This window comes from Aplidium turbinatum, chromosome 7 (assembly GCF_918807975.1).
Source record: "Aplidium turbinatum chromosome 7, kaAplTurb1.1, whole genome shotgun sequence".
NCBI lineage: Eukaryota > Metazoa > Chordata > Ascidiacea > Aplousobranchia > Polyclinidae > Aplidium > Aplidium turbinatum.
In genome coordinates this window covers 6,626,968-6,642,848 of record NC_137478.1, presented here as the reverse complement: position 1 = coordinate 6,642,848, position 15,881 = coordinate 6,626,968, and the positions used below count along the sequence as shown (strand labels likewise).

The 15,881-nt window shown below is 36.9% G+C and overlaps 1 protein-coding gene across 1 annotated transcript; it reads left to right on the top strand.

Annotated features, from left to right (window-relative positions):
- The first annotated feature begins 3,334 nt into the window (after nt 1–3,334).
- LOC145774516 (uncharacterized) lies at nt 3,335–14,798 on the top strand. The gene is made up of 6 exons (XM_082585772.1): nt 3,335–3,808; nt 5,377–5,519; nt 6,477–6,892; nt 9,879–10,056; nt 13,729–13,805; nt 14,409–14,798. Exons 1-6 carry the CDS (start codon nt 3,351–3,353, stop codon nt 14,532–14,534), a joined length of 1,398 nt encoding a protein of 465 aa, XP_082441898.1. The 5' UTR covers nt 3,335–3,350; the 3' UTR covers nt 14,535–14,798.
- The last annotated feature ends 1,083 nt before the right edge of the window (nt 14,799–15,881 follow it).

Here is a 15,881-nt window from a genome sequence, read left to right as displayed (position 1 = left end):
AGAGTATCAATAAAAAATCAAAAGCATTAAAAAAGAATAATATATGTAAAAAATTATAAAGTACAAGGTAACACTTCAAACGTTACCTTTTGAAGTGTTACCTTGTACTTTATAATTTTTTACATATTCTTTTTTAATACTTTTTATTTGTGCTTTTATAGAGTACTGATGAAGCCGCCTTTACGGCGGCGAAAGCTCTACCAATAAATTTTTGTAGTTACCAAACCTGGTTGATTTTTTATTGATTTTTATACGTTTGGTTGAATCCTCTCACATGGATCCTACAATTATTTATGATTAGCAATTCCCATAACACCGAGAAGCCAAAACTGAGGTTAAGAGTCTGCAGAAACTTTTCATTACTGTGAGTTGAGTATGTTTGACAACGTTGGACAATTATCGACTCAAGCAATGGCAGGTTATGGAAACTTTACTGGATTTGGTAAACTTACCAGGATGTAGGCCTACGAGGACGTAGATTATTTATTCACAGCCGTAAAAATTTGAATTGTATTTTACTGCTTCCTTACATTATCTGGTCCCCGATTAAACAAAAACGAAAGACACCATACTCGGGTTTCACCCTTATTTGAGATCATCAGTGGTGCATATCCATGTGTCTTCAATGAGAGTCGAACTTTCAACTTAAATGTGAATTGTGGACGTCTCCGAATTGAGTGGGAATCGAACCTCCTTCGAGATTGTACTATAACAGTGTCCAGTATGCCGTTCTTAACTACTCTGCCACGTCTCAAGACGGATTTCAGGACTGCTCTCCATTCAGCGGCATCAAGTGGATGGCACAATTTACAAACAATAACACTGTAACCACAGTAAGAGAAAACTTCACTCCAGCAATCTCGGTTACCGACTTTACGCTGGTAGTTTAAAACTTCTAACCTACTACACGTATGTGAAACTGCCAAGAATAACCTATCAAAGGCTTTGTGAGTCCGAGGATAAGATTCAAATCAACCAACCAAACAAGCTTTTCAATGTTTGTTAACTTTGTAGGCCTATACTTCAATAAAAAGTCACGCTACCTTATGCCATTCAAACAATTTATGACTCTTTTCTAGTTTTTTTCATATTTTTCTGCATTCTCTAGCCATATGTCTTCTTTTCTCAATACCGTATGTGTTTTCCTGATAACAATAGCCTAAATCCGTCACGAGAAACAGATTTTACGAATTTCAAAAACATTACAATTGTCGTCAAGGTTTTCCGAAAGTAGGCTACTTGGCAACCCTGAGACCAGATTGACAATATTTAACCACGCCCGGGACTGTATTGTGATAGTATTTTCTAGACTTTGCATTATGACTAAGCGTTTCCTCCTGGTAGTGTCAGGTATGAAATAATAGAAAAATCACAGAGGATTCTGATAAAAAATACTATGGAAATTTTTAAGTTCAGATCAACAACATTTTAGTTTTAACAACAGACAGTGAGGTAGCTAGAAAGAAATTTTTACCGGGGCAAAAAATTGTTGGAGGGGAAATATTTTAATGTTTGAGATAAAGAATTTATTTTAAAATATAGCTACTGAATGCAGCAATACATTTATGAAACGTCATTCAACATGTAATACAATGTCATAAAACGTTGTAGGCTAATAGTATTAAACATATTTTTTGGGAAAGGCAAGATAAACGTTTTTTTTTGGGGGGGGGGGATTGCTCCCCTAAGCCCTGACCCCGTGGCTACGTCCCTGACAATAGGCGCTGCACCAAGCGAAAGCTAAACTTGGCATAACGATAGTAGAGTTCTAAGTAGCCTATACAGATCGCTATGGTTTTAGAAAAGTACGCGGCACAGCTCAAACCTTGAGACGCGCTAGACCGAAATAATATACAAGCAAAAGAATTCAGGTTCATACTTCACAAAATCATCCAAATGGTTAAAGCAAAACAATGGAAACAAGTTGACCGAATAAATAAAAAGCCATACACCGTTGTTTTGTCGGTACCCGGACATTTTGCGGAAAGACATTTTTCCGAAAGACATTTTGCCGAAACCCATTTTGCCGAAACCCATTTTGCCGAAAGACATTTTGCCGAATCGACATTTTGCCGAAACTCATTTTGCCGAAACTCATTTTGCCGAAAGGACTAATTGCCGAAAGGACTAAATGCCGAATGGACAAATTGCCGAAATTATACAAATGCATTATAATGTATCATCATAACTTAATAACACATAAATGTCATTCACAAACAGATTTCACTCACAAATTATGTGCGACAGCGCGTAAGTATCCGACAGAAGTGTTATATAAGCAAACGTCTAATACTGATCTCCAAAACCTGTGGAGACTGCATAGCCTATACTTATAGATGAGACTTGGTGTCACTTAAACTAATACTGATTTCCAAAACTGTGGAGACTGCATATAAAGCAATTTTTAGGCAAACAACAGTAGCAAAGTAATTAGCCTACTACTTCAAAGCCACTGCTTGCATGGTAACGAGACTTGGTGTCACTTCAAAATAATTACCAGTTCAAAGGCACTGCTTGCATAGCAATGAGACTTGCGACTTGGTGTCACTTCAAAATAATTACCAGTTCAAAGGCACTGCTTGCATAGTAACGAGACTTGGTGTTGCTTCAAAGTAATTTTTAGGCAAACAACTGTAGCAAAGTAATTCTAATTCAAAAGCACTGCTTGCATAGTAACGAGACTTTGTGTCACTTCAAAGTAATTTTTTTCCAAATTGTTTCGGCAATTTGTCCATTCGGCATTAGTCCTTTCGGCAATTAGTCCGTTCGGCAATTAGTCCTTTCGGCAATTTGTCCATTCGGCAAAATGTCCTTCGGCATAATGTCCTTTCGGCAAAATGTCTTTCGGCAAAATGGGTTCCGGCAAAATGTCTTTCGGCAAAATGTCCGCGCACGGTTTTTGTCAGTAGGCCATGGCAACCTACTTCGGCAAGAGTATTGATGATCATAATGGAAATACAACTTTAGGCATTTAGCTCATCACGAAGAGCAAGTGATAGGCTAATAATGATATAATTCAGCACTGATATAATCAATGATAATAATCCTGACTGATTTGTGTGCTTATTGTGACAGCATGCAGTAAGGCAAAGCAGACCCACCAGAGAGATAGACTACATTTCAAGTGTTTGGACTGATAGTAACAATTTTAAACATGCAAAGAAAAATGTTTGCAGATAACTCTAAATAACTTTAGACCTACTCTGATATGAGAAACCACTCCATTAAAAGAAAAAAGTCAACAAAAAGATATGTCACGGGAAATTTTGTTTTTTTAATTAGACTTTCTTGTAGCAAAAACTTTATTAGGTTTAAATTATTGTTTTGCAGGTCTTGAGCAGCAGTAGCCAATGTATAAATTCAATATAGCTTTCTTTGTTCTGGCTGCTATTTTCGCACAAAACCATGTTTTCAGCGAAGTTATCACCAACTTGCCAGGTCTTGATACTCCAATAAACTTCAAGCAATATTCTGGATATATCAATGTTGATCTTGAAAATGACACTCGCTTGTTTTATTGGTTTGTTGAATCTCAATCTGATCCTTCCAATGACCCATTGGTTTTGTGGCTCAATGGAGGTCCCGGATGTTCATCATTAGGAGGTTTCCTTGGAGAGTTGGGTCCATTTTATGTGAAACCCAACATGACATTGGGCATCAATGAATATAGCTGGAACAAGATTGCAAATATGATTTTCCTTGAAGCTCCTGCTGGTGTTGGGTTTTCAAAAACAAACGAAAAGTTTCAATACAATGATGAAAGAACAGCAAGCGATTCGTTGAAATTTTTGTTGAAGTTTTTTGAAATGTAAGAAAGCAGTGTAAAAATTAGGTTATACAGGTTACATAAATCAGAAACTTTCCCGATCATTTAGCATGATTTTTTTAGGTAGACTAATGAAAGTACGTAAAGAAACCACTCGACTAATTTAACGGAAGATTTCCTCAGCCATGGCCACCTGGAGATGCGACCTGATTTGTCACATTTTGCAGATTTTGATTACGGCTACTGCTAGTGCTTGACTGACATTTCTGGAGATGTTTTTACTTTTTGCGGTTTCCTAATGACAAAAAACTTTTTTGTTGCCTTGGGGAAGCAGTAGCAAATGAGAAAAAGTAAGTTGAAAAACGCAAAATCAGACTGTTATTGAAAATTAACAGTCTGACTAAAATCTTCGAAATCAAATTTTCTTTGTTTTTCAACATGTGAGGATGTTAAAACCTATTGTGTCATCTGGGTAAAAGAATATAGAAAGCGCAAAAATCTAATTTTTAGAAAAATTTATTTAAACGTTTGCCCAAAGTTAGAAAAACCTGGAAATTTCTGCAAAATGTGACAAATCAGGCCGTATCTTTAGGTGGCCATGCCTCAGCCTATCCTTAAAATTCGCTGTTACTGCAAACGGTAGGTTACTCCGACGGTAAATCGAACAAATCAAGCTACAGTTTGTTAAAAAATGGGTCATTGAGCAACAACGGAACGACAGGGAGATTTGGGATAGTCCATTTGAATTTGGACAATTAGAAGACTTGCAGGATGTCCTTCAGACCTCCAATGGTTCGAAATCTTCATTCATTAATTTTTCAAAACTTGAATTAATTTGTAATATTCCTATTAACAAAAATCCAATCTCAATCATCAAAATTTCAATCCCTAAAATCTTAATCTAAAAAACTTAACCCCCAAAACCTAATCCTAAAACCTAAAACCACAACATCTCAATTAGTTATCCAATATCCCAATCTCCCACTTCCTCTTGTAGTTACGTGACTTGTTATCCGATTAAATGTCGACGCTTTTCATTTCCAAATAGCACGTTTGGTATGGGACTTGAGGAGCCACTTACTTTTCATGTTACTTCTGTTGTCACAATACACAGTTTGAAATCAGTTCCTAGATTTACCCACCGCAGTGCAAAGGAATACGGCAGCACGACTCCAGCACCTGCGCATGGACGATTAGTTTATCCACAAACAGTGGTAGCCTACTCTCTGCTATCTATGAGCTTTGTTTGAAAAAATAGATTACAGATCATATCATCAACTCATCATTTCATCACTCCTGAAACGAAGGTCTTGGCCTGTGTAGTTTTTATGATGAAAGAACACAACGAATGTAATGTAATGTAACTGTAATGTAATGTAACTGTAATGATATTTCACCCAGGCCACTGTCACTAACTTTAACGTGGTGGAAGCCTTCCTCCATGCTGGAACTAGCAAAGAACGTTAAAAAAGACAATTTCATTGGCCTCTACGGTTATTAGTTTTAAGATGAAGTTGCCGCATAAATATAATTAGTCACATTTACTTTGCATACAGTGTTTGAAGCATCTTCAAATGGATTTAAGTGAAGAGTGAATATCACTTTTACAGGTTTCCCCATCTGCAATCACACGATTTTTGGATGACTGGGGAATCCTATGCTGGACATTACATTCCAAATTTAGCTGCAAAAATTATTGAACACAACAAAGGTCCATCAAATGATGCAATTAATCTGAAAGGACTTATGATAGGTTAGTTTCAGTGAAATTAATCTGAAAGGACTTATGATAGGTTAGTTTCAGTGAAATTAATCTGAAAGGACTTATGATAGGTTAGTTTCTGATATGCCTTTTGTATCGTATATCGAATCATAGAAAAATTGTAGACTGGTCTGTGCACTTTTGCGGCATAGGTTGTTTGTTATTTTAACCAGATTTTTTTGAAATATTTTAACATGCGCTGACAATCTACTGTAATTCAACTGTTAGTTTCAATGTAGACTATGTGTGTGTTTTAGTTTGTAGGCCTACTTGTGATATTGTTAAGTTCAGTCTCGCCGTAATACCAATCAGCGCTCTTCAGTTCATCTAGCCTACTTAGCGTATGAGTAAACAACCGGTTATTTTAACTAATTCATTTTGTGTAGGGGTTTTCTTTGCCTATACCTTGCTTTACGTGATGAGCTAACGCATCAAGAGTGTTCCCCTTAAAACCATCAACACTTTTGATAACCCACCAAGGTCGATCAACATAGCAACTGTCTTTTTGTTTTTCCTTTTACATATTTTTTTTTTTACTTATAAATTGTTAAAAAAAAAAAGATTATTAGCCTTTTTCTCTTTTTTTTCTTCTAAATCTATAAAATAAAAAGTTTATTAAGGTGTTGGGACCGTGCCTTATTTCAAACTGATTGTCCTGCTTTGGTATCATGCACGCTATAACGTCCGCGTTTTGTCGCTTCTACCTTTTTCTACACCTCTGTTATGTTTGTCATATATTGTTTTTTCGTTGTGATGGTCAGAAATAAAAACAAACTGAACTGAACTGTGTAAGGCTTTGATATTCATCGTATGCACATCTTAAACTACAGTATCATCGTTTTGCCACGTTTTTCTTTTGTTGTTTTATTTCCTTTTAAATATAAAAAATTCAAAACTAAAATTAAAATGAATTATATTACCACCTGTGAAGTATATTCTATATTTCAGGTAATCCTTTAACAATAGGAACCATCGACTTCGGAGCTACATATGATTATATTTTTTCTCATGAACTAATATCAAACAGTACGTACAGATCGATTGTTGAATATTGCAATCTCACATTCTATGACCCTCCACCCAACCGACATCTAGACCCCGCCAAATGTGAGGTTCATCAAGAAGCAGCAACAAATGAAATGGGACCAATTAATCCTTACAGCATTTATTCTGACGTTTGCCTTAATGAACGAAGGTACAGCCATAGCAACTCCAGAGCACTTCTGAATTTTCTGGCCAATTCAAAACTAGAAAGGTCTGGTTATGCTAAAGGTATTTTGAAAAACAAGCAACATTTGAGATCCCCGTACTACCCTTGTCAAGACAATTACGCGCAGGATTATTTGAATGATCCTGCTGTACAGGTTAGTATTTACTGCAGTGTATAAGCTTGAATTTTATTGCAAAGACATTTTTAGATGATTTTTTTGCCACGGTAGCCTATAATGTATATAGGCCTACAGTAGTATTCTCGTCTGGAGTAGTTAAGTTATTATTAAATGGCCTGTGGTAGTAGTAACGTAGCTTAATCTATCGGTTTTTAGTTAAAAGGACTATTTTATTTCTCTCTACTTTAAAAAAAATAGCAGGGTTGAAATCATAGCATTAGCCTACTACGTTGTTGCGAGTTGCGACACAATAACTAAGGCGACTGATTCTTAACTAATTCATCAACTTAGTTTAAAGTATCAGGTTTGGTGGCCGTGCTTGACTATATTTATTGATGCATATACCGCAATATTAGATCCTTTCACGCACGTCTTAAACCATTAAGGTTTTGCCACCTTTTCCTTTTGTTAGTTTTGTTACTGTATTTCTTTTTCTCAATATCATTTCTTTTGCATTCTGACAAAGAAAAATAAATTGAATTGAATTGAATTGAACTAATTAAGCTAACAAAACAACTTTATCACAAGTCGCCTGCTAAGTCGTCACAGACACCGCCATGCGCATAATGTACGAGTAAACATTGAATTGGTACAATAAGTTGTAACCTAAAAACAAACACTGGCAGCAGCCTTCACTAAGCACATAAGAGTTGCATTGTCACGGCTTTGTGAAATGTAAAGATAATGATGGAAATGCATTTGCCGCTCATTGAGGTTGCAACGAAAGGTCCAAGTACATTTGTAATTAATTTTACTCATGTGGCAGGAACCACTATCTGACCTTATTATTTGTGACACAGACTTCATCGTTTGTTGGCCTACACTGCTGTTGAGAGATGACGATACGCTTACATATTGGCGTTATAGGCCTAAAGGGCCGTGTAAACCGCCCCCCGTACCCCTCGGCTGATTAGGGGCCTACTCATTCTAATCTGTCTAATGTTTTTTGACTGCATAAAAAATAAAAAAGCACTACAGAAGCTCGATATTCAATAGCTAATTAAATCATACAAGGCCGTATTTACTGTTTTCCAAACCCCCGACTGGGGACCTATCTGTAACTAGGGGCCCACTCATATTTAGTTTGTGCAGCGTTTTTTGGCTTGTAATATAACATTTTCCCCCCATTTTTGCAAAAACTTTTGCTCGCTCAACCACATTTCGTTTATCTCGGTGATATTGAGCAAGCATAGTTGGAGAATAAGGGAGTGAAAATTGTTTTGTGTCTAAAAAAAACTAACAAAATGATGCAATATTTCGGAGTAGGCCTATACACTGCTCCCTCAAATAACCTAGTTAAATAATAATTATTAAATTGATAAATTTCAATGTGAATCGAGATAAGTTATGAAGTAAAAATGTTATCTGTAAAGATGGGGACACCTTAGGTAAAATTTTGTAAGTTGTAGCCTGCTGAAAGGCTTCAACACACTAGGCCAGTGGTTCTTAACCTTTTTTCTATCAAGCCCCCCTTCAATAATGTTCATGTGCCTCGTGCCCCCCTAGATTTTAAATAAGTATCATACTAAAGAAAATGCATTTTTGTCTGTTTATTGTTACACATCAGTGAAATACTTGACACTGCTTCTTAGCGACTAGATTTTTAATGCGAGGTTTAACTACAGAGAGTGAACAATGTAAGTCTCCTTCAACTCTCAGCCTGTTTCTGTACTTGGTCTTGATAGCAACGAGAGCAGAAAATGCAGCTTCCCGAAGATACGTGGATCCAAACATTATTAGAATTCGAAGGCTGGGATAGGCCACTGAGCTAAGCACTCATGTGACCTGATAAGGTGACCGAGCATTAAATAAAAGTGTAAAAAAGCAATCTAGCATTAAGTAAATAAAACAGGCCGTTAGTACCGGTAATATTAAGTAAGGTGATCGAGCATTAAGTAAATAAAACTGTAAAAAAGCAATTTGAACAAAAAAGTAAAAATGAAGCAGCGTCGAGAAAATTTGATAGGCCTATATCTGAAGGAGTTCAGCGCAAAATAAATTTGCAAAGTTCTGGTCTAACTAATAAAGCAAGAATTACTGAATTACAATATAAAATAAAATAAAATACAAAATATGACGAACAGCATAGGTCCTAGGACATTAAATTAATTAAAAAAAATTGAAATTGTTGCAGAGCTCGCGCCCCCCTGAGATATGCTTCACGCCCCCCTGGGGGGGGGGCGCGCCCCCCCGATTAAGAACCACTGCACTAGGCTATAGGCTACAAACTTTCAAGAAATAAATTGTTGAAATCCTTCTGTGGTTGTGAATAAAAAAAATTGAAATTGTAGGCTAACTTAAATTTTGAACAAAACTTCTACAGTCTACACCAATCCAATTTTGATTTGATTACATACAAAGTGTGCATCTTGACAAAAAAATATTGCTCCTAAAAATACCTTAAAAGTAACCAAAACAAGATTATAATGTTATTGTCAAAGGCAGGCTCTTCACACCCCCTTTCCATTTCATTTAGGCCTATTTGGACATTAAGTTTTGCATTGCATTGTTCATTTATGTTAGGCTATACATTTTACTTTGCCAAAACTCTGGTTCTTATCCAACCTTTTTCTAGATCCCCTTCTGCATTGTCAGCATAGCCTATTAACTATTATTTACTGTAAAATCTTAAAAGTTGTTTTCTCTTTACTAAAATGATGAATGTAGGCTAGCCTATATTTTTCCCTACATTGAAAAAGTTTGTGGCCCTAAACGCTTTCTGATCCCATTTTTAAGAGCAATCGCTAAGCATAGGGGCCCACTAATGGATTTCGCGGGAGTGCCCAAGATGGTGCTCACACGGCCCTGGGCCTAACTTTATAGTAATTTCCATTTGTCAAAAAAGCAATTCTCCAGTTCTGTTTAGGAGGGTTGTAGGCCTATATAAGCACGCTATTAAATATATAAAACTTTGTTGTTGGGACCTGTTTCTAGCGTAGGAATGATAATTTGTGTCTTTCAGAAAGCCATTCATGCTGAACCAACAAAATGGGTGGATTGCAGCGACAATATCAACTTGAATTACTCACAAAGTGACGTATCATCTTCCATTTTGCCATTTTATTCGAACATCTTGTTTGGAAAAGGTTTGAAGATTCTCATCTACTCTGGTGATGTTGACACAGTCGTTTGTGCAACTGGTGAGTATGAGAAATCCTAGTAATTCCTTAGGTACCGGTAGCAAAAATATATGGAATTGAGTTACTAACATAGAGAATAGGGGTGATGTGGGACCAATGGATACAGCGGGACCAATGGAACATCGGATTATTTAGTTTCCTATAAAATGTAAAGACTTTTTTCAATTGGAAAACACCAATTCTATAACTATTTCAAATCAAAACCAAAATAGTGGAGATTGCTTTCTTTTTTGACAGTGAATGGCATTTGTGTGATTTCATAGGTGGAAACAAGCTTTTTTGCTCTTCGTATTGGAGGAATTTTCTTCAGTCCGAGTAAACCATTACTCGTAAGCTGTGGCGCATTGACAATTAAAAGTATTCACCTTGTGAAGGTGAATATAGGTTTAGTCTAACGAAGCTGAGCTTACACAAGTTAAAAAGTCGTTGTTTATTTATTGACTACATGGGAACAATCAAACAGACTATTCCAAAGCGTTTTAGTGGACCCTCGTCTTTTAGGTTAGGCCTAGGCTATATGCTTACTTATAAGCCAAATAAATCAAAAAAGGTATGTTTTCTAAACAACAACTGTAGCTAACTATAACTGATGTTTTCTCAAATACAATGAGCCTAAGTCTGCATTATGCGTTTGTTTATTTCTTTTTGCATTTTATTTATTTATCTATTTTGTATTTATTTTTATTTGAAAGACTCAAAAATAAGACTTGGTATGTCGCTTTCTTGTTGTGTTTTATTCGCTAAACAGGTTTTGCAAATGATGCAAAAATTTAAAATGTCAGATTGCGTGTTTTACAACTGTGTTTATATACCGTACTCTTCCAGGGGTTCCATTGGGTGTTTTATTGGTGACACATGGATGGGATTTTTGGAACAATTGACAACTCTTTTTAATTTTTATGCAATAGCCTATGCTAGCAAAAAAAAAATTGAAAATTAATTTTAGTTGTGGAGGTACGTTAGTCCCACAACAATGAAGAAAAAAAAATTAGAAATTTTTAAGTTAATTTGTAGGCATGGTGGCCTATTAACAAAACCGTTCCATTGGTCCCAAACTTCCCCTAGTCACAGAGAAATTGGGGAGATGAGCAATGAAAGTACATCAACTTAAAGCGCGCTGCAGAAAAGCATTGACTGAAATAAGGTCTACACTACTGTAAACCTAATCCATGAATTTCTTGTAATGATGCCTAGGCTACTTTTGAATGAAGAGGATTTTCTCCGTCTCTCAATAAGTTATAGGAATACGATGCCTCTACGCTGACTGGAACAGCACGCATGAAGACAGCATCAAACATTCAGCTGAGAAGCTATTGTTTACTTTGCTGTAGGCTGCAATAAATGCAAAATGCGTTGCTGTACCGTATCGTAAAGCACCGAGCAATAAATATTACCGCAAGTTTACACGGCTGTGCGCGCGTCTCTGTTATACAGGGGTTCTTAACCGGGGGTAAATTTATCCCCTGGGGGTAAATTTCACCTACCGAGGGGGTAAATTTACTGAATAATAAATTAAAGTAAACTTCATTTTTTCAGTTATTAAAAAATTGGTAGTGTTGCACTCAATTTTGATTCAAATTTATGCTAAATGTAAGTTTTCGTCTTTCTCTTTTATCTCCACGCAAGTAGACTACCAGTTTCATTTCAGCAGCGTATAGCCTATGTGTGCTACATTTTTGGAAAAAATGGATACTGGAAAAAATGGACAATTTCTTTCAACAAAATAATATATCCTGGAATCGTGTGAGTTTACTTTGCACAGAAGGTGCCCCTTCTATGCTCGGTGCTAAGTCTGGCTTTACAATTCTGGTGGAACAAACGCGCACCGAACATCATTTCTATACTCACTGTGCCCTTCATCGACATGCACTGGCATGTACTTGTAGGCCTAAAACCCTTCCAGAATATTTGAAAGCAGTATTGAAGCATGTGGTTGAATGTGTGAATTTTATCAGGGCACATGCTCTTGGTTTGGTTTGGTTGGTTTTTGAATCTTTATCCTCGGACTGACAAAGCCTTGATAGGTTATTCCTGGTACTTGTTCGCATACTTGTAGAGGCTCTTGACGCAGGGCCGGTTACCGAGATTGGCAGAGTGAAGTTTTCCGATTGTTGAAGTGTTGTTGCCGAGAAATTATTCCATTCACTAGGTGCCGCTGAATGGAGAGCAGTCCTGAAATGCGTTGCTCAAGCGCACACCCCGAGAGTCGAACCAGCGCCGCGTGATCTTGAGCCCGACGCGTAACCACTGAGTCTTTTCAAAGTGGTTTGTGATCAAATGGGATCAGAACACTCTGTTCTCCTTTATCACACCAAAGTTCGGTGGCTTTCTATAGGGGTCTTGTTTTGTCTCGAGTTTTCGAACTAGGCTACATGGTGAAATCGAGACTTTTCTTCGAGAACGCAAATCTCCGTTGAGTAAGCACTTTGGCGACAACAAATTTATTGGTGCATTGGCTTACTTGACAGACATTTTTTCAAGTTTGAACCAGCTTAATATGCAAATGCAAGGAAAAGTGTTACCATTATAGATGTACTTGATAAAATTCAGGGCTTTCAGACAAAATTAGATCTGTAGAGTAGAAGAGTTCAAAAAGGAAATTTTGCGACTCATATTTACGCAAATTTTCCAACATTTGATGATTGGAAAGTCAGTAGAAGTAGCAACGAGATTTCTGACCTCGAAGTCGAAATATGCCAGCATCTTGCCGCCTTAAAAAAGAACTTTGACGGTTACTTCGAAGGTGAAAGTTTTAACAGTACCGGTACTGCTCTTTGGATAACTCCTCCCTTTGAAGCCAAGTTAGAAAGTATTACTGACGATGATCTTTGCAAAGATGAATTGATTGATCTTCAATGTTTAACAACGCTTTGTTCCAAATTCTTATCGTGCAATCGTGACTTTTCCAAGTTATGGTGTGGATTAGTTGAAGAGTTTCCTACGCTGACTAAGCGTGCATTTGAAGTTATTATACCTTTTCCAACTACTTAGCTGTGCGAAGCAGGGTTCTCTTCGTTGTTGACTATTAAAACAAAACATCGATCTCGCTTAGTTCCCGAAGACGACATGCGAGCAGCTCTTTCAACGACTGTTCCAAGAATCTCCAAAATTGTTCTTGGAAAGCAAGCACAAAAGTCATTTGAGTAGACATTATTTTTCACAGGACCCCGTCAAGAACAATCGTGTCTTCGGCAAAAGACAGCTTGTTTTTGATATTTGCCAAAGTAAATCCAGACAAAAAAGGATGTTTTGCATTTCTTCGCATGGTTGACTGGACACGATGACATTACAAGGGGCCACCAAAACGATGGGGGTAAATTTTACTTTTTTTATTTGGTAAGGGGTAAACGAGACAAAAAAGGTTAAGAACCCCTGTGTTATAGGGAGTAGTAAGTAGGCTACTGCTACATTGGAACAACGAAGATATTTTGGAAGTCCTTCAAGACTAACGCAAAAGCTAAAAGAGGAGGTGAGAAGGCAGCAAAAAAAGAGATTCAACCAGAACGAACCACTGTTTTGCAAGTTTTTTTTGCAAAGCAGCATCAATGCAAGCGGTTAGTTCTCATTTGTTTGCGTACTTTTATGAAGGTTGTTGGAATTAACGACGCTACTTCAAAAGCAGCCGATCATACGATCTATTAATATGTCGCTAAAAATGTCATTGCTTGCTAGGTACTCGCCGTTGGATAAATAAACTCGGTCTCCACTTGAAAGCTCCTTGGGTTCCATGGATGGATTTGAACAATCAGGTAGCTCTAACTAAATCTTTAATTCTCTTATTTCATTATGATCACTGTCTGCAGTTATGAACGCTCTCGGCTTACGCCGATTGAGCACTTTACCGGAAGTACTTTGCTGTTGCATTTAAGCATAGTTCACTGCTTGCAGTTAGAGCACTTTGGCGAAAGTAGGCTACTATTTTGTGGCTTTTCACGCACCACAAACGGAAAATCGCCACACGGTATTTATATCATCGCATTTAGGCTTACAAGCATTTAAGAGATGTGCAAGCTAAAAGTGGTTGGTAGGTGGTTAGGCTACACATTTTCCACGCCATTCTGTAGCCTTTTGTGATGTTTAGGTAGACTATGTGAAAATGTTTGAAGTAAAAAATTAGCTTACTCCCATGATACTGTAAAGTGTAGTTTATAGTCTATAGGCTACGTAGCCTACCATAGTTTAACTTCGGTTTCGAGCTTTACTGACAGCAATTTATATTTGAATGTTTTTATGAAAAATATCTTTATCAATATCATCAAATACTGTATAGGTTAGTAACCCTTTGAAGAACCATGACGACAGAATTGTGGGAAACGCATAAAATCGTCATTCTCACAACATAAACATTGCAGGTCGGAGGTTACATGGAGATTTATGATCAGCTCACATACGCTACCGTGCGGAACGCTGGACACGAAGTCCCATCGTTTCAACCTGGAAGAGCATACGTCATGTTTTCAAGATTTCTGCAAGGATAATTTTAGACTATGTTAACACTGTATGTAATTTTTCTTATTTAATTAGCCAGGGGTTTTCAACCTGGAGATCGCGATCCCCACGCGGTTTTTCGAAGAGTCACGAGACGCCTGAAAATCCAATGTATCGTTTAAAATTCTTTTGCCAGAAGATTAAAAACTGTGTTTTTTTGCAATCAACCGTTTCTCAAACTGGGGTTATACTGTTGTTTAAGCTTTGAGACGTTGAAAATGAAAAAGGCTTTAACAATAAAAAAGCATTCGATATTTTTCATCTAGTTCTTGGGCATTGCTTTGTGAACCAGTAGGCGACCAGGCAATTGCAAGCAGCAAGGTTATTTAGAATCCTACTATGTCAAATATTTGTCAGTATCGTTGCCAATAGCATTGAAAAATTGCAGTGTGTAAGCTGTTTTGCTTGTAAGTTCTTGCAGCAACAGTTTCACGCATTGACAAGCTTGGTAAAAAAATGCGGCACTATTCATCTCAACTCAATAATTCAATAAATCCATAAAACTTTGCAATATATTCAACGGTAAAAATGCAAAATATGTAGCTTATATTCATTTCTTTTTCTCCTATAAGCTAGCCAAGCTTGATAGGAAATGGAAATAATATTTGGAGGAAATGTAATAAAAGCCGTAATAACATCGCGAAAAGACCTTTTTGGTTTCAGAAGTTTGCATTAGAACAGCGAAACGAGACATAACTTAGACTGGATGACGTCGTGAACCAAATTTGGTTATATTTCGCATTAAATATGCTTTTATAGATGTTCTCAAGGCTATGTTACTTGCTTTGAGGGAGTCGCGGTAAAAAAAAGTTGAAAACCCCTGAATGAGACAAAGGGCAATCTCATTTCATTTCATAAAAGCTGCAAAAAATTGATTAATAACCGCATTTTGAAATGTGCTAACCATTGACGCCCCAAATGAAAAATAATTTTATAGACACCTTCGTACAGTAGGCTAGTTGGTAAAGCAGTTGACAACAATTAGATTTGATATTTTTTGCTGCTGCTGATTAAATCACAGCGCAGGAAAAAAATGAAATGTGGTGAGGCCTTGCGCTAGTAAATATAACATTCAGCAACGCAAGTTAGGCCATTTGCCCCGCAAGTCAACACGTTTGCCCAATGCCCACTCATAAGACAGGAAAGAACGTGAAGAAAACTAAATTATGAACTCAAAAGTTCTAAATTGTCAGTTTAAAAACATTGCACAATCGAAAACAAATTTTCCAGAACACTATTCAAAAAAAGATTTTTACGTTGTTGACCCTTTAAAAGTAGCCTACATGGATAGTTATGGCTGATCACTGTAAACGTCACCAGCTTATTGGCCAAGTGGT